The sequence below is a fragment of the Rhinatrema bivittatum genome, chromosome 18, assembly GCF_901001135.1.
Source record: "Rhinatrema bivittatum chromosome 18, aRhiBiv1.1, whole genome shotgun sequence".
NCBI classification, from domain to species: Eukaryota; Metazoa; Chordata; class Amphibia; order Gymnophiona; family Rhinatrematidae; genus Rhinatrema; species Rhinatrema bivittatum.
Genome location: NC_042632.1, coordinates 50,938,108 through 50,963,736, shown reverse-complemented (window position 1 = coordinate 50,963,736; position 25,629 = coordinate 50,938,108). Strand labels below are relative to the sequence as shown.

At 40.8% G+C, this 25,629-nt stretch overlaps 1 protein-coding gene across 3 annotated transcripts in view; it reads right to left on the bottom strand.

The window, feature by feature from the left end:
* NDFIP1 (Nedd4 family interacting protein 1) overlaps window positions 1-25,270 on the bottom strand; it is a 43,680-nt gene extending 18,410 nt beyond the window's left edge. Inside the window, exons 1-5 of one of the 3 annotated variants that reach the window (XM_029583333.1) lie at window positions 25,099-25,270; window positions 5,785-5,872; window positions 4,463-4,593; window positions 1,836-1,923; window positions 1,085-1,209 (exon numbers count right to left, since the gene is read on the bottom strand). In XM_029583333.1, coding sequence (XP_029439193.1) covers window positions 1,085-1,209; window positions 1,836-1,923; window positions 4,463-4,593; window positions 5,785-5,872; window positions 25,099-25,131 — 465 coding nt within the window. In that variant the 5' untranslated portion in view covers window positions 25,132-25,270. The remainder of the gene's footprint in view (window positions 1-1,084; window positions 1,210-1,835; window positions 1,924-4,462; window positions 4,594-5,784; window positions 5,873-25,098) is intronic. The other 2 variants (XM_029583332.1, XM_029583331.1) reach the window with 2 other exon arrangements.
* Between the last annotated feature and the right edge of the window lie 359 nt (window positions 25,271-25,629).

The following is a 25,629-nucleotide window of genomic DNA, read 5'->3' as shown; positions in this document are numbered from 1 at the left end:
TTACTGAATCCACAAGAGGTGGCAATAAAAGCCCTAACTCTAGTGGACAGTTTACACAATTCGGCCAGTGCAAGAAGAAATGACTAGGTGGTCCCGGATTGCTTGGTTCACACTGCAGAAGTTTAGTACTGAAGCTTTTTCAGATAATTAACGTTTTTCCTGATCTTTTCACATAAGAAACGCCCTGCTGGGTCAGATCGAGGTCCATCGAGCACAGCATTCTCTCGGCAGGTTGGACATACATGGCATCTACTCAGATTACTAGGAAGCATTGTTTTCCAAGCTCCGCTCACAGGTACAGAGTAGTGGTGCATTGCCATCTGTGAAATTTCCTTGTAAACACATTGTACAGTTCTTCAGGGGAATCAGTCTGTGTTTTATGACCCTGAGCGGTACTTCTAGAGTGGCAGTCCTAAGGAGTTTTATATACAGTGCTAAACCTATAGCTGTTCCTAATATTTTGAACTTTGTTGGTGCATGGATAACAGCACTGTATGCTCTCTCTCTCTGTGTAATTTTTCTCAGTTGTATACCTTCATGTAAATCAGGTAACCTCCTTATTAAGGAGACTTTCATTGTAAATTGTTTTGGTTATTACCTTCTTGTTCTCCTATCCTTCCTACTGCCTTTCTGTTCTTCCCCCCGCCCAGTTACATTCCCCTGTTGCAATGTATTTTCCAATCTTTCAGTTACTATGTGAACCGGTATGATGTCCCCACAAATACCGGTATATAAAAGTTTCTAAATAAATAAAAAATAGAAAAAAAAAGTCTGAGATTTTTGCCCCCATTTTGAATAAATGTCTGACTCCTGACATCAGTTCTCGGATCTAAGATTCATAACTCATGAAAGAAAAACATGCCTGCATCTTCTTGCGCCAAACTACTCCTTATATAGCTCTATACTTTCAGCCATGGCAACCATTTCACAGTTAAAGTGCTTTCTAATAACTTCATGGGGCTATCAGAGATTATCTATAATTGAACCATAGGCTACCAAATGTGAAATTCACATCTAAAATGACAATGCTTAGATTGCCCCATTCAATCTCCGATAGCTCTTTTAAAGTCAAGTCATTTCTTACCCTCACAATGAGGATCCATTTAATAAGAGAAAGGCCAAAGCCGGATATGGCACCATATCGTCCGGCAGCAGAGGTGGTCAGACAGAAGGACAGGAAAAACCCGATCCAATTAAAGAGGAAAGCCACTGGGGAAAAAACAAACAAAACAAGATACATGGAAGAGAACCATTTCATATTTTTAAAGAAGTTATGCCTCAGAGCAGCAGTGTGGGCAGCCAGCCCGCCCAGTTTCCCAAATCCAGCTATAGCACTGCAGCTTGTTGACAGAAAGTGTGCAATTTAAGAGGGAGCTACCAGGCCGATGTGAAAGGAATGCAGAGATGTTATACAAGAGCTTTTGCAAATCACACAGACCCCTTTTTTCATAAGGAGGACCCATGGGGCTACCTAGAACCCTGCCTTTCATGAGCGAGGGCGTCAGACTCATTAAAAGACATAGAATAATGACAGGGGGCTCTCTTTTGCTCCGCTCTGTACTCATTAAAAGACATAGAATAATGACAGGGGGCTCTCTTTTGCTCCGCTCTGTACTCATTAAAAGACATAGAATAATGACAGGGGGCTCTCTTTTGCTCCGCTCTGTACTCATTAAAAGACATAGAATAAAGACAGGGGGCTCTCTTTTGCTCCGCTCTGTACTCATTAAAAGACATAGAATAATGACAGGGGGCTCTCTTTTGCTCTGCTCTGTACTCATTAAAAGACATAGAATAATGACAGGGGGATCTCTTTTGCTCCGCTCTGTACTTACTGAAGAAAGTCAGCATGAAAATGCCATCGTTTCCTATCCTCAGCTGGTCGGCATCGTCAAAGTCATCTCTGGCCACAAAGTCCTCGTCCTAAGGCGGAGGGGAAATTAAATCAACCGTTTTAGTCCACCTGATGTCAACAGCATGGCACAGCATGATTCCTGCCACCGTTTCAGGAGGCTCCACGGGCAATGGAGTGCTAGAGGCGCCTCGTGCAACGTCGCTGGTTAATCCGACCCGGTTTTATTTTTCTTAAAATGAGACGTGGGTCGTCCCCTCCCCCAACCCCTCACACAGCAATGCTGCCACCTCCCTCGGGAGGTTCTAGAGCTGGAGCCTGCAGTGCCATCAGCTTGGCTCCGTGTCGCCATAAGACTCACCATACTACAGCGCTAATGAAAGGACAGGGATCAATCATTCACATTCATGTCCTCGGTTTTTCATCTCTCATTCCTCCGACGCCACCCAAACGCACTGTGGGAGCGTGGGGGCCATTCAAACTAAGGTGCCCACCGCTTCCCTGTCCCCATTATTGTTTGCCCAACACAGCATCAGTAAATTATCAAAATAGCTGGGAGACCAAAGAGAGAGAAAAGGATTTTTAGTTTTGCATGTTGGAGTTTATTTAACCTTTGATTTTATGTTTTGTTTTGTTTTTTAAGTGAGTCTTCCTGTACTTTCCATCTTCCTCCCCTCCCAGCAAGTCTGCAGTGCCCATGAACCCCACTGCTCCTAGAGAAAAGCAAAGCAATGCAGACTAGAACCGCCTTTTAACTTGATATTTGTTTTCCTATATAAAGATTACCCGAGCTAGGAACAAGGATAATTAGATTTATTTCTTAAGGATTTTTGCCGCAGGCACACAGGACTCACTTCTAATATTTTATTCACTAGAAAAGACTGAAATTAGCCAGTCGGATCATTGTCTAGTAGTTTTGTTGGATAGACAACCAACACGCAAACAAAAGATCAAAGTTTAACCTAAATCTTCAGAGGCACACCATACAAAGGACAGCATATTGAAACTTAGCTTTGAAATAAATATAAATAGATAACTGGCTACATGTATTTAAAGCCCAGCTAGCGTACAGTGCTTAAGCTCACATGCTAAAATCACATTTCTTGGTGCTGTGTTCATATTATACCTCCCCAATGGAGTACAGATTAAATCTTCAAAAGTCCCAGTCATATATATATATATATATTTTTTTTTTTAACCGTGTGCAGGCAGCTTATGAGGTCTATATTCAAAAGAATTTAGCCAGCTAATCCAGTAGTTAGCCAGCTAAATGCATATTTGGGTACATATCCTGCTAAATTCTAGCCAGCTAATAAGTTAGGAGACTAGAATTTATCCGGTTACGTTAGGGGCGTTGCGGGGGTGTAACTGGGTGGAGTTCAGTTAGCCGGCCAAATAACCAGCTAACTGATATTCAGAGTTAGCCGGTCAGGCAAAGAGCTGTCCTAAAGTTAGTTGGCTAGCTTTTAAGATAGCCGGCTCTATTTAATAGTGCAACTGCACTGTTTAACGTACGTCCAAAGTTAGTCAGATAAGTTTATCCAGCTACCTTTGCTATCCGCACTGTGTCTGAATATGGACCTCTATATTTCTAATATGTATGTTTACTTGTTACCGGCTGAGTAAACTAGATAGTATCCCACACAATTTCTTTTAAATAAATATAAAAGCTAGCTATCTGGATTCTCTCTTAACATCCTTCATTCAAGATACGTTTTTTCCATGACACACGACCAAAGATTCTCTTAGTCAGAGATGGGAGCACTTGAGTTTCCTTGTTCTCCGGTTTCTCTGGCAGGTATCAGAACTAAGAGGCTTCACTCACAGCTTCTACTTAACATTTTCTGATATTTGACTTCTAAAGCCATCCATTGGCTAATTGCCCTGGGCAGCTGCTCCTTGGAGCTCAGAGGATTGATGGCTATAGTATGCCTTGGATGAAGTCGTGAGCTTTCCATATTAGTCCATGTGAATGCATGGAAATAGAAGAGATTGTACACCGATTTTCTGGTAAAAATGTCATCTTTTGCTCATTCTATTCAGACCTGAGAAAGGCAGTATCAGCTCCTGAAAGCAAGTCAGGACATGTATTAAGTTGGTCCAATAAGAAGATACCGCCTTTTTTTTTGTTTTATATGTTAATCTTTATTTCTGCATATGCCTGTGCTTGTTTTAATATGTATTGCCATGAAAAGCTGTCAATGCTTGTGCCTTGATCTGTGGATAGAATATGCTTAGGTCCTGGGCTGGGAAATGCAGTGTATGCACTTTGCACATGCTTTGCAAAGCCAGAAGTTATGGGGAATGCACATTTGGGCTGCCTTTCACCTCAGCACTCAGGAGGGGCAGGCAGAGAGAGGGAAGCAGGTCAGCTGAGGCTGGGAGGGGATGGAGGGCTGGCGGTTCAGTCAGGAACAGGATGAATGATAGGGTCAGGCTTGGGGGAAGTTATATAGGTGACAGCTAATATCGTTGTTTAAAAGGAATAATGGAAAAATGCATTTCTGTGGGAGCCCTTGGTTAGTTAGCCCCATCTCTTTAAGCGGGCTTCCTACTAGTCCTTCCATAGCTAAGTGTTAGAAGAGAGAGCTCCCACTAACATATACTCACTCTTCCAGGAACCAGTGGGATGGTTGCTTCGGTCTTGGTTCTCTCAGCTTCATCGTAGCTGGGCAGTGATGTCGCCACATTGTAAGAGGGAGGATTGGGGAAACCTGATTCATCTTTGTAGTCAAAAAATGCTGTAAAAGTTTAACAAAACAAAACAGACTGTGATGAAACAGGCAACACCAGAAAGACAGAGGTTCTCCTCAAGTGCGTTAATTTCAAGTGAAACTAAGCAATGGTACAGCATTGTACTTCTGCACCTATGATAGCTATGTTAGATGTGGCTTTCGCTTAACTAGTTTGGACAATGAACACTGGAACAAGTTTGTACCGTAAGGCGGATGCACCCATACTGCCAAGGGGTATGCCAAGGGCTGGCTACAGACCTGAAATCTAGCGCAAGGCATTTCTCGCCACGCGCGTCTGTACAGTGCTACATACATCTAGTAGCACTATGGAAATAGTTAGCAGTATTAAAACTGGGCCAACTTTTGCAATCAACTAGAACTGGAGCGAAAATGAGATAAATCCAAACCACTGCCGTGAACGAAAAGACCTTCTGAGAGTTTAAACAAATCACAGTTCTTAGATGGAACAATATTATCATCAATCCACCACACAAAAGCTGCTAGGCAGCCCAGGCATCAAACATCATCTGCTGGACTAGCTAACCCGGGGGCTAACGCACTGAAGCATGTTAACAGCACAATTAACCAGCACAAGCTAGTTTATGCGCATTAACAGCAAAGTTAACATGCATAAACTAGCTTGCGACAGTGCAAGTGCAAAATCTATGCTAATGAGATGCAAAAGCATGAAATACAGCTAGTCGCCTATTAGCACAGTGAAAACGCACAAGCTACTTCACAGCTGCATTAACACAAAAACCTTAGCTACACCACACAAAGGTATAGTTAGTTTTGCAATACAGTCTGCACGTACGTTTTCTTTAGCATCTGCGGCAACATGCTTCATTTGCATCTTATTAACACTGGCCGTTAATGGCTGATACTAACGCTCCTCAGTACATTGGCAACTTGCTGGCAGCTGCAGCTTTCATTTTGTAAAGTTCTGTACCTGCAGTGCACGCTGCGATCTTATGTGCATGAAAGGTGCTGTGTAAAGTTATCACCATCATTACTGGCTCATTGATTTCATTAACCCATTCACGGGCTGAGAATTGAGGGGACCCAGTCATCTCTTATCTTTCCCCTTTGTCTTATTTCCTAAACAAAACCTAATGAAATACCAGATATGCGCAAGAGCAAAATAAATTGTTTCATAGCCAACCCCTTCCCCAGCCCCACACAGAAAAGCATCCGCACCTGCATTGTCCCCAGCAATGCTGCTGTACGGCGGTGGGGCGTCAGGGGATGCCTGGGCGTCCTCCGCAGGCTCCTCTTCATTCTGTAACTAAAGAGAAGGTTTACAGGCTACTAGAGCAACAATAAAACTGCTGTGGTCAGCCACAAGGGGGTCAAACTTAAACCAGATGGAATCTGCCGCCATACCCCAGCCTTGGGCATTCACATTCACACAAAGGCATTCCAGAGGGCCCCAAGCAGCAGCGTTACCCTGTCTTGTTTAAATTGTATAAGCTGGTGAGGTTACCAGCTGTGAAAGTGAAAAAGGTATGATCGTATAACTGCAGTCACAGGAAGTCTCAGGCCCCATGGAAACCATTGTTTTTACACAGACGATATGTGCTTACAATGTCACTGTGACATACGGATCATGGGGAGTCTTCTGGTTTGCGCTTTATTATTTGGCTGAATAAATGCAAGAAACACGACTTCCATTTTATTCAGGGTTGAACAGCAACAATAGCAAAAAGTACTTTGATCTCACTTGGGTGTTCTTCCATTCACATGTGGGGTTTTTTTGTTTTTATTTTTACCTTATTTAAAAAACAAACAAAAAAAACCAAAACAACCCACACCTTGAGTAATTGCGATCTCTGCAAACACTAGAGGGGTGTTGCAACTTCTCTCTCATTCCCACCATCCAGAGTTTGGTTGTACTTTTAAAAACTGCTCAGAATGAAGATTTGAGGGGGCTTTTGAAAACATGTTTATCAAGGCTGCCTTGCAGAGCTAAAGCACATTAACTGAAAACAAAATGCGCAATACCAAAAATGAATGAAGATTTATATTGAAAAGAAAATATTTGTCATAGGAAATACTTTGTCATAGCCACCATCTCATCTCCTTTTTGTGATTTCACCCCCCCCCCCCCCACATACAGTTTTCTTGCAATATTTAATGCACAATTACTATATTATGATTTTAACAGATAGAAAATATAAAAGTGAATATGGCATGTGCAAACAATTTGGACACTATCCCAGCTGATTCATTAAAGCTTTTTTTTTTTAAGTTATTAATAAGGCCTAAAATGTTAACTGACTCATTAGGTCTTCAATTACTCATAGGAAGACACTCTCACAGTTGAACAAATATTTTGCCTCCAGTTGTTGCTCCATCTATCTTCTACAATCATGGGCTCCTCTCTAGGCAGGTGTCAGAGCATTTGAATATGAATATAATTCACTCTTACAAAGCAAAAGGTGGCTATAAAAAGCTCTCAATGCTTCCAGCTGCCAATTTCAACTGTCAGAAACATTGTTAAGAAATGGAAGTTACATGGAACTGATAAGATCAGGGCAAGATATGAAAAAAATCTGACAAAATTGATGGCAAACATATCTGTAAAACAGAACCCACAAATTCCTGCAAAGGATCTGCTGAAAAATGTAGCTGTCCATGGGTCCACAATAGCATGTCACGTACACAACAATGATCTGTATGGGAGAGTTATTTGAAGTAAACCTTTATAGGATATAATCACAAAAGTCATTATCTGAAGCAGTAGTAGGCAACCCCAGTCCTTGAGTACCACAAATAGATCTGGTTTTCAAGATATCCATGACAAATATTCATGAGATATATTTGCATACAATAGAGGCAGTGCATACAAATGTATTTCATGGATATCCTGAAAACCAGACCTGTCTGTGGCACTCGAGGACTGGAGTTGCCCACCCCTGGTCTAAAACATGCAAAGTAAAATTGGGTTTAGCAAAAGTTTTTTGTTTTTTTTTAAATAAAGAGCTTTCAACTGATGAAACTAAAACTGTTCTCCAACTGGAAAAAATTCTCCAGTTTAACCACCAAGTTCTGATTCAATCCTCATTTATGCAAAGATTCTGCATAAATGTCTTATCCGTAAATGTGCAAAGAAATCCTTGCTTTCCGGGTTATATTCTGTTCTCTTAGACATCAACTCTGTAAAGCTTGTATCAGGTGTTGCAAGTTCTGTGCACTCATCTTGTTCTACCAGTTTTCTTTCATTTCCAGTAATCCGAGCACTGGGTGATATCAAAGTCTCATTGTATTTATCCATTATTTAGTGAAATTCAGCCAGCTTGTTTTCTGCATGGCAGTTACACATTTTATAAGATGTTTAGCAACTGCTTCCAACATCATCACAGGCTGCCCCGTGTCCGCAGCCGTTTATCCGCTGAATTTTTCTTGGTTTTCATTGCCGTTTCAAAGTTCTTTTGCACAATGGATGAACAGTTCTCCCTGTGGACAATTCACCATCACCCTGCATCAATATGATGTTAAAACTCACAGAGGAAAAATATACAGAGAAGGCCCAGAAGCACTGGGGGAGTGTGTCCTTCCTTCAGCCAAACATCCCCCCCCAGAAGTCTCGAACTTCAGTTTTAAGTCATGCAGGTGCTCAACTGAAAACAGTTCTTTAAAAATGAACAAAACACAAAAACTTCAAAATCCACTATACAAGGAGTTTCAGGACACCTGGGACGAGCATGCTCAACTCATGGGGTTTGCTTCCCCCCCCCCCCCCCCAAAGATTTGAGTAATTAAGGAACCTTAAAATGTCAGCATTAAATTCTCTTTTGGGGCATGGATTTAGATAGTGTGAAGCAAACCATGCTGCACTAAATTGCATGCAGCAGTACAACGTAATGGGAGTTTGGGAAGCAGTTCATAGCTATGCTGCATGGCCAGAAGGTGCATGCAAGATTACCAATGCAAGCCAACAGATGTGCGAATCTTCATCTTGTGCTGGTCAGCATCAGTAATAGTTTAATTGATCATTCTTATTCCATAATCTCCAACTGCACATACAGCCAAAGTGACAGTTCTAGTTTCCTAAGCAGATTTATGTTGTCTGGCTGAGAGCATTGAGAGGATAATGCAATAATTCCCAAGGGTGAAGGGCTACAGGGCACTCTCTCCATCTCAGGAAAGCTGTAATGGGATCCACCCTTGGGAGAAACCACTACCTCAACGTCAACTGCACGTGACATTATGTGGTAAGCAGTGGTGAAATGAGTAGACAGGAAGAAGTTCACCTATCTAAAAATTTGGCCGAAGCACAGCTTTCTCTCAAACAGGATCCTAGGGTACTTTATAATGTGTACTGAGCACACATTAAGCCAGACAAGCTGCAGGGCTTTGAAGGCGATTTCAATACTTTGACCTTGAAAGTCAGCTGCCAATTTATTTTTTAATTGGTGACTTTCCTTCATTTTACAAGTGTAATAATTAATTAGTCCAGATCTTAACAGTCACTATAACTACATTCCCCTCTAATGAGTTAGAGTTTATTAACATTTGCCTTCCCTTCCTCATTGCATATTATATTTCATCTGAAATGAGACTAAGAATTCGGAAATACCGCCTGGGAATGAATAGCTTTTTTCTTTGTTTGTTTTTGGACCTGATACTTTTCCTCCTGCTTATTTGGGCTTCTAGCTCAACTGGAAATAGAGTCTAAAGCATTGGACACAGAAAGAGGGTAGGAGGGCAGTGAGGTTGGCCATGGCTGTTTTCTTATTTAGATTTTTAGAAGGCAAAGAATTAGATTTAGTAATTCCTGTTCAACATTCTTAAAAACTTCCTAGGAAGATATTACCGCAGGTCAACACATATCAACACCATTTAATCTTGTATTTCCTTCCTAGCTGTTCCACTACCCCCTTATTCTCCAGTGCTAGCCCTCCACCATGCTTTTTCTCTTCAGCAAACCATTCCAAACAATTCCACTCTTCCTATTTACCCCCTTATATCTGTCTCGTCTGGGGGTCGACTAGACTTGTAAGTTCCAATAATTGGGTCTGTCTTAAGAGTGTGTGTACAGTGTTGCTTATATCTTGTAGAGTTCCCGAAATATTTAATAGGCAACATGCCTAGTACATAAGCTTCTAATACTAAGGTTAAGAGTCCAAGCGAGACCTTGGACTGCTTTTTCTTTGGAGGCGTTTGTGGGGCAAATTTGTCAAAAAGCTCATAGGCAGTTGAAAAGAGTGCGTCAACTACACCCTTATCTGAGTGCGAGTGTACTAAAAATGGTGGTATTGTTGCTAGTCCAAAACTCCAATGGCTATTGCAGTTTTTTGGTCAGTAGGGCCTATCAGTTGACCTCACTCCAAAACTGCAGTTAATCCACAATAGTGCAGCTCGGTTGGTTTGTAGAAGTCTAGCCAAAAGAGGGTTTCACCGTTACTTGCCTCATTACATTCACTACTGATAGCTGAGTGTGCAAGGTTTAAACTGCTGACTTTGACCTTTCATGAGATAAAGACAAGTGAGCCGAAATAGGTTTCCCATAAACTGGCTTGGTATAGACCTGGGTTTGAGCTTAGATCTTCCCAGGTATATAGTTTTAAAACTAGCCGCTATTCAAAACAGGCTACAGTTAAGGGTGAACTGAACGCAGATCAAGGTCCTTTTATTTCCTTTAAGGGAGGCTGTATGACCTTGATAATCAGCTACCAAAGCTACATTTTTTTTTTTTTTTTTTAAGAGAAGGTGGTTGGGGGATGCAGGGATGTGAACATGATGGAAAGAGGGATGGTGGTAGGCAGTAGGATTTATGTCTTTTTGTGTTCTTGGTTTGTTTTATATCGATTTTTAAAAGCTTGTATTGTTGCAACTGTTTAAGCAGGGTGTGTACATTTTAAAAATAAGTAGGAAGAAAAGATCCTGGCACCGTGGGCCTTCATTTACAACTATCTAGGGATGTTTCCCCCTATTTTATACCCCCTCCCAATTTACTTATACTCCAGTCACTTGTGACATTCCCTGGCTGGAGGTTCATTACCAGGAGAGATGTGAATTTTTTATATGCATAAAATCATATTAACGCAACAAAATCGATTTTATGTGCATGCATTTAAGTAACAAAATAAGATTGCATTTAAAAAAAATACATACTAAACATTTTTCCCATGCACACCCCTAATTACCTGGGTTCTTTCCAGGACCTAGTCATGGGCCCTAAATCCAGCTACTAGGAGTCATCGTTGCACAACGAATATGATTCCTCTCTCCCAATACCCAACTTGCCCAAGAGCTGTTGACACTGCCTCTGCAGCAGCCCTAGCCCCAACCTACTTTGGGAACAGATGACCTGAACCAGAAATCGGTCCCTCTGCATCCGAGCTGGTCTACTTCTGGTTTTTCCAACCAAGAGCAATTAACTGAAACCTAAGGACAGATACTTACATTTTTACTTATCTCCACCACTTCCCCCCCCCCCCACCCCAATTCTCCCTCCCCTGCAACTCTCTACTGATATTAAAATTCCGTAGTATAGTCTTCCAAAACTGTGAGCTACCATTCCTTCATCTCTTTTCACCAGCTCAAAACGCCTTTAAATGATGACTGAATTATGAATATTTATGAAAGTCATATGGCTATTCAGGAGCAAATGCTGAAGCACCGATTGTCATTACTGCCCCCAAACTTCTGCTACATCTTTTTTTTTTTGACAGGTGCACTTTACAAATGACAGCATGACACTGATGCCAACGACAAATCATAATATGGTTTCCTGCATTGATTTTTATTTATTCAAGTCAAAATTATGATGTCCCAAATTCAGCATGAGTTTATCCACTGGCTCTGGGAGAAGAAAGCTGGAGTGATATTTCATTTTTAACTATTTAAACAATTCAGCAAACAACACACAGATAAGAGTTTATTTCCAAGTCCTTGCTCAGTTCTGATCAATGAGACCAAAGATTATCCTAAATTAAGCGTGGCTTTGAGAGAGTGTGATAGCTTCTCGATACATGTAATATCAAAGAGCTGCGGCAGCCATTCGCCTATAGATGGTGTTTCCAAAAGTTGAGCAATAATAAATCTAACCACCAAATGCTTCTGGCAGTAATTTCTTAGTCTTGCCAGCCACTAGGGTAGTTGCCCAGTAACCCAAAGCCACTTCAGAAGCCATTGATGACTTGCAACCCACCACCCTCAACTCTTATCAAAACCTTTAACCCTAAAATCTTGCAACCATGGTCATCCACCACATATAGAAACATAGAAAATGGCGGCAGAAGTCCAGTCTGCCCAGCAAGCTTATGGTAGCATCTGCTGTGCCATACAAGTCACCCCCTTACTTAGTTTTCCAAACCGTCAAAGTCAGGACCCTTGTTGGTTGCTGTCTAATTCCTGTTACCTCTTGCTGATGAAGCAGAGAGCAATGTCGGAGTTGCATCCAAAGTATCAGGCATGAGAGCCTCTCCTTCTCCCACAGAGAGGATCACGAGTAGAACTATGAAATATTGCAGGGAAGGAGCCTAATTTAAGTTAGTTCTCCTGCAACACACTGAATTATCATGTGTAGCTTCCCACAAAAAATCCCAGGCATGCTCAAGTTGTAACAGCAATTCCCCATTCCATGTTGAAAAAAATAATTTTAGAGCCAGATCAGATGAGCACAGATGATAGTTCAACCTTAAGTTGTCTGGGAGTCTTTACTAATCTGAACAGTTGCATGTAGTTTTAAACTACAAATACCCATTCCAGTCTACGAAAACATGTGCATGGAAAATTCACCTAGGCTGAAGAGCTACAATGGCTGAGAAGCTTTTTAAGTTCTAATCATCACTCCAGCTCCGGTCAGTTCATGGTTACAGCTGGGAGCCATGACACCGGCAGTTAATATGCAGAACCTAGCTCTGCTGTGTTAAGAATACTCCAGGGACCCTGCTGACTTGTTTTTCATTACTGAGGGCAAGCTTTCGCTTTGTGAAAATGTTTTCTACTGTAAAATAAATGTTTTCAAATTATTAAAATCCCCAACCAGGTTTTTGGCATCTGACCTCTTCTGTACTGAAGGAGAGGAATTGCGGAATAAAGATGTAAAAATAAATAAATAAAGCCATGGTACCTGGATATCTACATAGTTAAATCATAAGGCTGATGTCCAGACACGTTGGTTGTTCTATGGTCCTAAAGGCAATATGTAAGTATGAAATAAAGCAAGGTCTTTAACTACCATCATCATCTATGTTTAATGCAAGCCTGTGAATTTACTCCACTTACAATGGTACTGTGCGCTCTACTGACCTACATGGGAAGTACCAGACATAACAGATCAAACACACATAACATACTCAAATAACTTTCAACCTAGTAAGGCTCATTTGAGTACAACTTTTCAGACAAGGCTCACGTTTCTAATAGCTAGATTCATCATTCTGCTATATTTATCAATAACAACCAACCATTAAGGGAACTCCTCAATGCATGGTGATGTGCGGTGGCTACGTCTGAGACAACCCCTGTGTGATTGTCTCCGCTCCCTTGGGTTTTTGCAGTCCAAATGCATAACTGTACATTTTTTAGCATTAAAATCGTGACTGCCAGTCTCTACACCATTCCTCAAGTTGTTAAAGCCCCCTAATGATTTTTGCATCTTGAGTCTCAACAGTGTTGCAGATTTTGGTATCATCCACAAACAAAACTTTTCCCAATATCGCTTAAGGAAAATGTTGAAGAGAACCGGTCAAAGGATTAATGCCTGCGGTTCACCACTAACAATATCCATCTCTCCTTGGAATGAACTCCATTTACCACTACCTCTTGTCACCTCCCACTCAACCAGTATCTAATCAAGTACACTCAAATGTATTTATGTCACATATGCAGAAACATATCAAAGGCCTTACTGAAATCCAACTACACCACATCTAGCGCTCTCCCCTAATCCTATTCTAGGTGTGGTCTCACCATGGAGTGATACAGAGGCATTATGGCATTTTCCGTTTTATTCACCATTCCCTTTCTAATAATTCCCAACATTGTTTGCTTTTTTGACTGCTGCAGCACACTGAGCCAACGATTTTAAAGTATTATCCACTATGATGCCTAGATCTATTTCCTGGGTGGTAGCTCCTAACATGGAACCTAACATCGTGTAACTACAGGAAGGGTTATTTTTCCCTATATGCAACACCTTGCACTTGTCCACATTAAATTTCATCTGCCATTTGGATGCCCAATCTTCCAGTCTTGCAAGGTCCTCCTGTAATGTATCACAATCCGCTTGTGATTTAACTACTCTGAATAATTTTGTATCGTCCACAAATCTGATCACCTCACTCGTATTCCTTTCCTGATCATTTATATATATATTGAAAAGCACCGGTCCAAGTACAGATCCCTGAGGCACTCCACTGTTTACCCTTTTCCATTGAGAAAATCACCCAAAGAAATTGGTCAGACTCATCCGACAAAACCTACCTCTGGTAAAACCAAGCTGCCTCGGATCTTGGAATCCATTGGATTCCAGAAAATGCACTATTCCTCCATTTCATGCTCCATAAAAGTCAGACTAATCAGCCTGTAGCTCCCAGCTTCCTCCTCCCATTTTTTTTTTGTGAAGAGAAACCATATCCGCCTGACTCCAGTCTTCTGAGCTACTCCCAACTCTAAAGAAGCATCGAAAATGTCAGCCAGAGGAGCTACCGGAACTTCTCCAAGCTCCACCGATGCTCTTGGATGCATCCCGTCCAGACACAAGGCATTTATTTATTTATGGCCTTTATATACCGACTTTCTTGATACAAATCAAATCAACTCGGTTTACATCGAACTAAGCAGTTAACCATAATCAATTAACAAAAGACAAAATTTGATGAGGCATAAAGTTACATTATAACAAGGGAGCAAAAACTGGGGATAGGAAAATAAAGGGGGGAGAACAGAGATAGTTTACTATATACAGGTGGGGTTGTGGGAGGGAGGCAAGGAGCCAATCTCGTTATGATGTATTAGCAAGTCTTAGTGCTAGTTTAATTACGGTGGAGATGCAGCTTTTGTGTGGCTAACTCCTCACACGCAGTCTTCTGAAAATTGTTTTACGTTTACCTCGCTTCCAATCCTAATTATGTCCTCTAATAGTATAGCCAGGAGAGAATGGTCTTGAAAGAACAAAGCAACTAAATCTCCCTAAAGGAGAATGCAGAAAACATTTCAAAAATGCGACCACCACATGTATGTTAAAACAAATATATTACATTCTCTTTTTAAAATAAAATGGAAGTTCACCTCCAGTTTCAATATAATGTCTCTGTAATATGCATTACAGAGCTCTTTCCTTAAAAGGAACGCAGTGCAGCAATTTTAATTATTTCAATCATGTGAAATTCAGCTAAACATGTTAACAAAACCAAAAGGGTTTACATGGCAGGAAGGATGAATCATTTCATTTTGTCTCTCAATATGGCATTGTCTTGGTTTCTCATGTAATATAGAAAAGGTTTTCAGGTACCCTATAGAAAGTTACTGTTATTTGCATCTCACCTTCCGCTGAAAAAGGAAATTCCTCCCAAACATCTCAATACCAAAATTATCACCAAAATATAGGGTGAACGACTGTTTGTTTCCCCTGGTATCCATACAATATACAGCACAAATGTTTTACCAAAAATGTGTTATCCATAAACTATGTACAACCCCAAATCTTTAGTACTTGGGGGAAAAAAAAGTGTCTAAAAAACTGGGATTAGATGGCAGGATGTTAAACCTGCATAATCAGACATTTGACCCTAGCCAAAAAGAGGCTGAGAAGTGATCAGTATTACATAGACCGATGAAACGGAGCAAATAAGAATTCCTGGACATCGTGCCACTTTTTACCTCGGTTTACAGTCTGTCTCTTCTAGTCTGTAGGGAAAACTGGTAAGTCTACCTGCAAATGCTAGCAAAGCAGCATACAGCCAATGCATGCCCAAATCTGCTGAATGGGTTCCTCGCTGGCAGCCTGCAGAACCCTTCATGTGGTAGATAACTATTCACATCTCTACCTCTCAGGATCCGTTTCTATGGTAACCTGATGAGTTTTCCGAGATTCCCTAAGAGGCAAGCAAACACCAAAGACATGGGCTGCATACAAATCCACACCGAAAACGACAGCAATAGCCTAAGGAATTAAATCCAGAGTTTAAACCCACACCAGCAAAAAGCCAAGTCTACCCTCTCACATTTGCATGTGCTTGCCAAATACGAGGGCTATTGCTTAAAGGGATTAAATTATCAGGCTGCTTACAGCTCCAATACAAATAACATTTTTCCATAATCTCTAGCTTTGTATGCAGTTCTATCCAGCAAATGGCACAGAAGCACAGGGTATGAAAGCATAAAATGTACTACTATCCAATTAATTCAATATCAGGCAATATATCCACAATATGCAACACAGCAACCCTTTCCGGAAGAAAATAGGAGATTTATGCCTTCGTTTCAAAGTAACGAGCAATGACGATTTGTCACTCATTGCCCACTTCATAAAAGGTGGCGAGCAAGGCCTGGCTTATTCCTTCGGCCCTTCCTCCTTCTCGCCCATCTCAAGCACATTTTCTGATTTATACACTGTTACCCCAACAAAAAAGGACAAGAGGGAAATTTTCACAAGAGTTAGACCAGCGGGCTACAAACCAGGAAATCCAGGATTCAGATCCCACTGCTGCCCCCTGTGACCTTGGGCCAGTCACGTCACCCTCCATTGCCTCGGGTACAGACTTTGCATGCAGAGGGCTCGCAATCTATCTGGTTTGACATGCCAAAACGTGGAATATAAACCTATAGGAAGCAACAAATAGATTAACTGCTGTCCCCTTGCTGGTCACCGACAACAAACATAAAAAATATATCAAATAAATCTAAAAGTACTTTACATTGGGGTATTTTGGATGACAGGGGTGAAAAGGGGGCCTCTTCCGAAAGGATGGGCTCCACATTACCCAGGGTGGAACCCGACTGCCGGCGCTAGCGTTTAGAAAGGAGACAGAGCAGTTCTTAAACTAGATCATAGGGGGGGAAGCTGACAATCTCTGGGGAGCACATGGGTAAGAATGAGGTATCAGCAAACGACATAGGCATAACGGCGAAGTTACAACAACAACAACGATGACATTGTGCCAACAAAGAGGCTGTAACAGAGACAGCAGCAGCCCAGGTGCATTTAAATAAAGGACAGATAAATGACTGCAAACTTCCCATTTCAATTGTTAGGCATGTTGTGAGTACAGTTAAAATATATATTTTACTGAAAAGGATTTATAATCTGTTCTCACAATAAGAAGTCTGAGGCAGAGTGCACAGCATTACATGCAGAAAATACCATAAGAACTTGCCATACTGGGTCAGACCAAGGGTCCATCAAGCCCAGCATCCTGTTTCCAACAGAGGCCAATCCAGGCCACAAGAACCTGGCAAGTACCCAAAAACTAAGAAGATCCCATGCTACTGATGCAATTAACAGCAGTGGCTATTCCTTAAGTAAACTTGATTAATAGCCATTAATGGACTTCTCCTCCAAGAACTTATCCAAACCTTTTTTGAACCCAGCTACACTAACTGCACTAACCACATCCTCTGGCAACAAGTTCCAGAGCTTTATTGTGCGTTGAGTGAAAAAGAATTTTCTCCGATTAGTCTTAAATGTGCTACTTACTAACTTCATGGAGTGCCCCCTAGTCCTTCTATTATTCGAAAGTGTAAATAGTCACATCTACTCATTCAGAACACCACTTAAGAAACGAACAGGACCTGCTGAAATCATCACAGAATAAGTACACTTGGGCTTGTTTGTCAAAGCTTTTCCTGACTGATCGCCAAGGTAAACAGGTAAGTTTTCAAAGCTTCTTTTTTTTTTTTTTTTTAAATAACCTCCTACATTTGATCAGGGAGTGTTCCAGGGGAACAGACTGCCAATTGAAAAAGCTCTCTCTCTGGTATAGTCCAGATGGACCAACTTAGCAGAGGGACCTCAAGTGAATTTTTTGTTGCAGAGCCTTAATTGTCAGAGTGGCTAGTAAATCCTTAAAATAGCATTTGTCCAATGCCCAAGGTTCTCGTGCAAGAATCTGCAGATTAGAAAGAGGGTTCGATTTAAACTGGCCTAGCTGAAAGGTAGCCAGTGTAACAATGACAACATGGGGGAAATATGATCACGCATTTGCACACCTGAAAGGATTCTAGCTGCTGTGTTTTGTACTGGCTGAAGGGGACGGAGGCCTATGGTCTAAACCCGAAGGACAGTATGGAAATCCTGACTCCAAGAACAATTTCCTAAGCATGAAGGTTTAACAGTTGCCTTAATATGAGTTACCAGAGATAAACTGGGATCAATATACTCTGAATAGTTTGTATGTGAATGCCAGAAGTTTAACAAAACAAGACTGGAATATATGGTACTGAATGAAACTGTAGACATAATAAGCATCTCGGAGATATGGTGGAAATAGGATAACCAATGGGGACACAGATACCAGGATAAAAACTATATCAATAAGCCAGATGGAATTGGAGGGGGGCACTATCTTAAGGATGTTATAGGGTCAAACAGGATAAAAGTCCTGTAGCAGACAAAATGCAAATATGGAATCTCTATGGATAGACATCCCATGTATAATTTAGTTTAGTTTATTGTTGTTTATATACCGATGTATCAGACGGACCATCACACCAGTTTACAAAGATTACAATATTACAGGAAAATACAATAATTCATAAAATAGTAACAGCTACAAACTACGCAGAGTAAGAAAATAAATTAGCTGTTAAAACAAATGAAATAAAACTCATAAAACATAGTCAAAGTAAGAGCATAATAAAAGCATTGAAAACAAAGTACGTAATAAAACAATAATAAATCAAAAGCTAGTAAAAATGTTGGTATAATAAGGGAAAGATTATAGCAATGGGGGTATACTACCATCTGCTTGGAGAGGATGAAGAGGCAGACAGTGAAAAGCTAAGAGAAATTAGGCAACAAATTAGATGACCAAATATTTAAGGGACATGGAACAGCTCCCATATGAGGAAAAGCTGTTCAGGGCTGTTCGGCTTGCAGAAAAGACGGCTGAGGGGAGATATGCTAGAGGGCTACAAAATCATGAAAGGACTTGAACGAGTAAATATAAATCTGTTATTTACTATTTCAGATAATAAAAGGTCTAGGGGACCTCCATGAAGTTAGCAAGTAGCACATTTAAAATAAATCAGATAAAATTATTTTTCACTCAATGAACAATTAAGCTTAGGAATTCACTACATCAGAGGATGGAGGCAGTTAGTGTAGCTGGATATAAAAAAGATTTAGAAAGGGTTCCTGGAAGAAAAGTCCATAAACTGCTATCAAAAGGAAATAACCACTGCTTGTTGCATTAGTAGTATGGGATCTATTTAATATTTGTGTACTTGCTACTTGGATTGGCCTCTGTTGGAAACATGATGCTGGGCTTGATGGACCCTTGGTCTGAGCCAGTATGACATATCTTAGGTAATAATGGGAGATTTTAGTTATCCCAATATTGATCGGATAATGTCTCATCAAGACCTGCTAAGGAGGTAAAGTTTTAGATGCCATAAATCAGTGTTTCCCAACATACTCCTGGAGGTACACCTAACCAGTCAGGTTTTCAGGATATCCATAATGAATATGCATGAGATAGATCTACATAGGACTGGAGACCCAATGTCAGAAAATAGTTTTTCATGAGAAGGATGGTGAATACCTAGAATGTCCTCCCGGTGGAATTGGGAGAGAAAAAAAACAAAACAAAATCAAAACAGTATAAGACTTCAAGAAGGCATGGGATAAATACAAAGGATCTCAATGATGGTAATGAAGAACTGGGGTAACATGCACAGAGAGGTAATTACAATCCTGAAAATAATCTTGCTGGACAGACTGGATGGGCCGTGTGCCTTGTTTTTGCTGCCATTAATTGTAACTTTGTTACTATGGCACTAGAAAAGGTACAGAGAAGGGCAACCGAAATGATAAATGGGATGGAATGGCTCCCCTATGAGGAAAGGCTAAAGAAGTTAGGGCTGTTTAGCCTGGAGAAGAGACAGCTGAGAGGAAACAGGAACATGAGAGGTCTATAAAATCATGATTGGAGGGGAACAGGTAAATAAAGAATGGTTACTTACACTTTCCAATAGTAGTAGGACTAGGGGACACTATGAAGCTAATAAGTAGCACATTTAAAACAAATCAAAGTATTTTTTTTCACTCAACATACAATTAAACTGAGGAACTATTGCCAGAGGAGGTGTTGAAAGCAGTTAGCATAGCTGGGTTTAAAAAGTTTCAACAAGTTCTTGGAGGAAAAGTCCATAAACCATTATTAGTCATGTAGACTTGGTAAAGGTAATGCTTATCCCTGGCTATGCGCGAGAAGGACTGGATCTATTCTTTTGGTATCCTGCTAGGTACGTATGACCTGGGATTGACCACTGTCAGAGACAGGATGCTGGACCTTTGGTCTGGCCCGATATGCCATTTCTTATACAAAATGAATTACTAGTTACTTAAAGCCGCCGTTTCTTTTGTTTCATTGCCTTTTCTAGTTCTCTTCAGTTACACTGTCCTATACCTCTGACTAGCCTAGCCTCCAAGTTAACTACCCTTGTTATATGTAACTTCCGCTTCTAGTGAATTGTTCTTGTTTAAGTTATACCCTTTGTTACATGTAAACCGATCTGATATGAAATTTTTTTCATGAAGGTCGGTATAGAAAAGTGTTAAATAAATAAATAAAAATAAACAACAAATCTATTTTACTTCTAATTAAGTCTAAAGGTTTTCACTACAGTCTAAGTCAGGATAATAGGTTCAAAGCTGAATCACAGTAAGAACAAAATCAACTCGTTTACAGTGAGAGAGAGATATCATCCAGAATGTACTAAAAGTAATATTTAGACTAAATCAAAAGTACAAACAGCTTGAAAACAGACTATTAAAATTACTGGGATTAAATGCTTTACATAGAACAAGTTTAGTATTAGTTCAGAGATCATATGTCCAGCCTATAACAGCACTCAGAGTTTCTTAATCATACACACACACACAATGAATCTGTATATTGCACGATTTAAAAAAAAAAAACAAAACAAAAACACCCAAAAAACCCCACTCAAAATATTTTAAAATATCAGTTCTTAACATCTATTATTAACCTTCAGACTGTACATTTGGGTGCTGGTGTGACAAACATTCAGCAATGGAACATTTAAACTGGGGATAGGTAACTCCAGTCCCAGACTGCCACAACAGGTCTGGGTTTCAGGCTACCTACCACGAATGTGCATGAGATATTTGCATGCACCTGAATATTCATTGTGACTATCCTGAAAACCACACCCCTCTGTGGCACACAAGGGCCAGAATTGCCAACTCCTGATTTAAACTTCTTTACCTGAAGTTTCACATCTCAGAAATAAGGCATAAGATGACTTTTCCCTACCCACATTTTATACTAACATGCCTACTGCCCTATATAACACCATGATCACATCACTGAGACCATGTCATTCCAGACAATCATGGCTTTGCTATTCAACTCACACAGAAACCAGTGGGCCACAAACCACTGTGATCTGCAACCATAGATGCCAACTTTCCAAAATGAGTGGGGGAGCTAAACAACACACATGACCCCTCCATGGATGCAGTGGAGGGGTTTACTCAATATTGGGGATGCTCAAGCATCCATACAGCTTGGACCAGTGTCTGCAGCTGCAAAACCCAACAGGCCAAAGCATCTAATTGGAACGAGAAGGGAGCTTGTTTTCAGGCACCTTCTTCCCCTACTAATGTTTTGGAAACCAAAGAAAACAAAACCTGCTTTAAAACTAATTGTTCTGCAAATTCCTAGTCATTAAATAATAAAGTGTGAAGGCCAAACAGTAAAAAAAACTCCTTGCAGTCGTAACAGCAAGTAGAAATGTCACTCTTTAGTCCAGGGAGTTTCAACCCTCAATATAATTTTATTAGGGGGAAAACACACCTTATGTTCTGCTTTCTAAAGGTTTCATGTGTATGGCAGATCATACAAGTGCTGCAGTTCTATTTCTCCAGCCTTCTGCTCCCAAACTACAGAGGAATGAACAGCTGGCCCAGTGGTTCAGCCCATTCCTTTAATCTGCCTTTTCATTTTTCCCCCTCATTTCAACCTCTCTGGTGGGATGATGCCTGTCCGTAAGTCCAACTAAAAACAGAGATCATGATTACTGTACAAAGATGAAACAGCAAAAGAAAAATAAATGGGTTTAGCTCATTCATTGCAGGACGCAAAGCAGCCCAGGAGTAAACCCACTCAGGCTGTGCTGTGTTGTGCAGATAGCAAGCTTCTATTACTAACTTGTTCTTTAAGTATTAGGTTCATCTGTTGTATCTGTTAGTAACCATGTGTTAAAAGGCTTTAGTTTTCTAGAACTGTAAAGGATTTCGGTTTTGGTCCAATTGTAGTGTCAGATTTGCACTTTTAAGACTTGTTGCTGTGTATTACAATGCCAGAGTACAAAACATATTTAATGTACAAACTGTAGAAATGAGATGCATTTTGTATTTTTATCTTAAAAAGAAGATCAGAAGTTGAGACATAAAAGCATAAATGCTTCAATCTGCCATGTCAGGAATTATGGGCTTTTAGAAATCTATTTTATTCTTAAAGGAAAATTACAAATCTGTAGAGAAGGTAACCAGAAGTTTAAAATACAAACCAGCCAACACAAGGGAGAGGTCTTTCTTTACAAGAAACGGCATTGATGACATATGCTCTACATATGCCGACACAATCATGCAATAAAATACATATCTCCCCATGTTAAAATAACATTAAAGTGTTTCAGAAAATCTCCATAACCCCCAAAATGTGTTTCTTAGTACAGAGCACCTTTTTTCTGGTCTGCTGCCGCCTAAGGATTTTAGAATATTTAAAAAAGACAAAGCAAATGTGAGGCATTCTGTGGGTTTCAGGATCCTCAGAAAGCAGCACGATAGTAAGATACCTCCAGCTCATCACATATTATATACAGTGTTCTTTTACTTTGAGTGCACAGTTCTGTGCTGTTACTCCACAAAACTTCCATATGATCCACTGCCTGAGCAATTAGCAACTCTCCCTTCAATATGTGGATTTAAAAAAAAAAAAAAAAAAAAAAAAAACCATACATACATGGAGATCTTCTGGAGCCAAAATCAATAAATACTATTTCAGTTACAATTGACAAATGAAGCAAGGAAATAAGGACCATTTTGAGAAAGTGTAACAGATAATTATACTATCAATCTGATAATATCTTGATCACATAAGACTGCTAAATCAATTATATATAATAGCAGAGAAATTTCAGGGCTGTAGTGTAATATTTGACAAGACAGAGCTGTCTAAATACCAGCCAAACAAAATAATTCACTTTAAAAATGGTATGATTATGCAAAACAGATCTGTCAGTATAAATAACAAGCATGGTTAGGCACCAGTAAGAGCACTGGTCCAAAACATCCTGTGATATTAAAATGAACTGAAACCTTAAGAGAAATAAATATGTATCTATTATGTTTTAACTGGTTAAAAACAGTTCACACTCCACATGCATCACATTTTACTGCAAATTAGTTCAGCATGAAGTAGGTCAGTTTTGAGATATCATAAATCACTTAAAAAGATAAGCAAAATATGTTTTCACTTTCAAATGCCTTCCTGTTTTTGTATTGTTAATATGTCAGCTTTTTTCTTTCTTTTTTTTTTAATTCAGATGCATGTGTGTCTTGGAACTATTTTTCCTCTTCCTGCCTTCAAAATAACATCAGGGCTCTCAGCTCTGCTACATAGGGATTATGTTTAATTCATCTGAACCTTGCACGACAACTTTAGCAGTATAAACCACAAGAGAAAAACGACCTGCCAAAGAGAGACACACAAGCAGGATAGGCAACTAAACAACATTAGAAATCAAGATCCCTGAAAGAACAAAAATAAGGAGAAGATAGTTATATCACTACATTAATTCGAGCAAAAATGCAGAGTAAACATATATAAATATCAGAAAATAAGGATGTGTGGCACACACATCCTTATTTTCCCATACTTCATTAATTAGTACAACTGCATTAATTAGTCCATACTAAGCCAACCAAAAACAGAAGAATACTGAAAAAATCTAATCTGGTCAAGGACTGGCAACCTATCAGTTAGAGCAATGGGCTGAGAATTAGAGTTCAAATCCCACTTCCCCGACACTAATGAACTTGGGCAAATCACTTTATCTCCTGTTGCCTCTAGGTACCCAGGGGCAGGGATTATTGTACCAGAATTACTAATAATGCTATAAATTGCCTTAAGCATTTATTTGGAAAGCCAGACAAAAATAAATAAAACCAGGATCTAAAAGCACCTAAACCCATTTTAAAAGAGTTATGTTGATCCACAGCAGGCCATTGAGGTTAGGATACATATTTTATGTATCTTACACACTTGTTTACTCCTGCAGCATTACAGCCAAGCTAGAGTGTCATTTGACATTTCCATTGTCCTGACCAGCCTGTTTAGGTGAAGGCAAGTGTCACCTCCCCAGAAACAAAACTAAAACAGGATGAGCAATCTTAAATGAGTGATCCTTTCCGGCTGCTTCCTTGGGTGGCAGAGACACCTCAGACAGAGTTAAGTGGCACGATGGGCAGTGGTTTAAAGTTAGACACATCCCCTTCCCTTTCTAAAATAGCTATAAATATATAGGATTTGGGTTTTCTAATTGAAGATTAATATTGGGTGTGACCGAAAAGCTGTATGAATGGGGCATGATGGCAGAGTGGTTTGTTTTTTTTATTTAGATTTCAGATCTGTTTTGGAATTATACTCAATTTTAAATAAACGAAAAATTGTGTGAATCTACACTGGGCTTACATCACTAATTTGTAGCTGAGGCAACGCAGGGTTTTATAGCTATAACTATTGTCCCCTACTTTGCAATTATTAACATAAGTGCTAGTAATATCATATATATATATAAATATATATATAGTGTAACATAATCCAGTAGTTGAATGTCACCCAATGCTAGTGCAGTCTTAAGAGTATCCCTGACCTTCGAGTTCCGTGGGGGCCAGAGATTAAATTGTTTTCAGGAAAGGTTAACTTCCGAATTTCATAGCAAGGACATCCAACTAAATGACAGTGAATTAATGTGAAATTAACGGTTAGCCTTCATTTCTATACAAACGAATCTACTTGGGGCCGGCGAAAGGGAGCTATATGGGGGGGGGGGGGGGGGCACCAGGAGCAAATGCTCCGTCTGAGGCGGCCAACAGCTGAAAGCCACCCGCAAGGAAGAGCCGAGTCAGCAGCTCTCATACCAGTGACAGCAGCCTCAGGCCCGGCAGCTCCGAGGACAAAAAAACCCCAACACAGAGAGCGAAGAGGCCGAGGCCCAGGAGCCGCTTCTCGGGGGGGGGACCACCGTGCGGGCCTGGCGCCGCCGACCGAGCCCCAGCGCTCGCCTGGCCCCGCCGCCCGCCCTTACCTGCTGGTAGCGGCTGCTGCTCTGGTCGGCCATGGCGGTGCGACTGAAGAAAGACGCGAGAGGAGGAGGAGGAGGCGGCGGCTACGGCAGAGAGGAGCCCCTGGGCCGGCCCTGCTCTGGCAGCGCTGCGGACGGGCTGTGAGCGTGAGCGTGCGCCGTCAGCCCCGCCCCCTCGCCGCTGCCCGGCGGGACGGCGCGCGCGCGCACGCACGCTCGTACGTACTACGCAGGCAGGCTTGCCAACCTCGCTTATTTCCCGCGAGATTGGGCTTTTTTTTTTTCTATAGTCATTCGCGGGATGCTTGTAATTGGGCGTTTTTTCCTGCCAATCGCGTGTTTTTGGGCTTGGTGGGCGGGACTTGGGCTGTGATGTCGCAGTGATTGGCTGCTGTTGCCGGTGAGGCCTGTTCATAGCAGGGGCACCCTAACCTATGGCAGCAGTAAGCCAACTGGAGCGCAAACCCGACCACGAAGCTTCTGTGCGGCTGCAGACCTGAAAGGTGTAAGGTGTAAAGCACTCAGCTGGCTCCA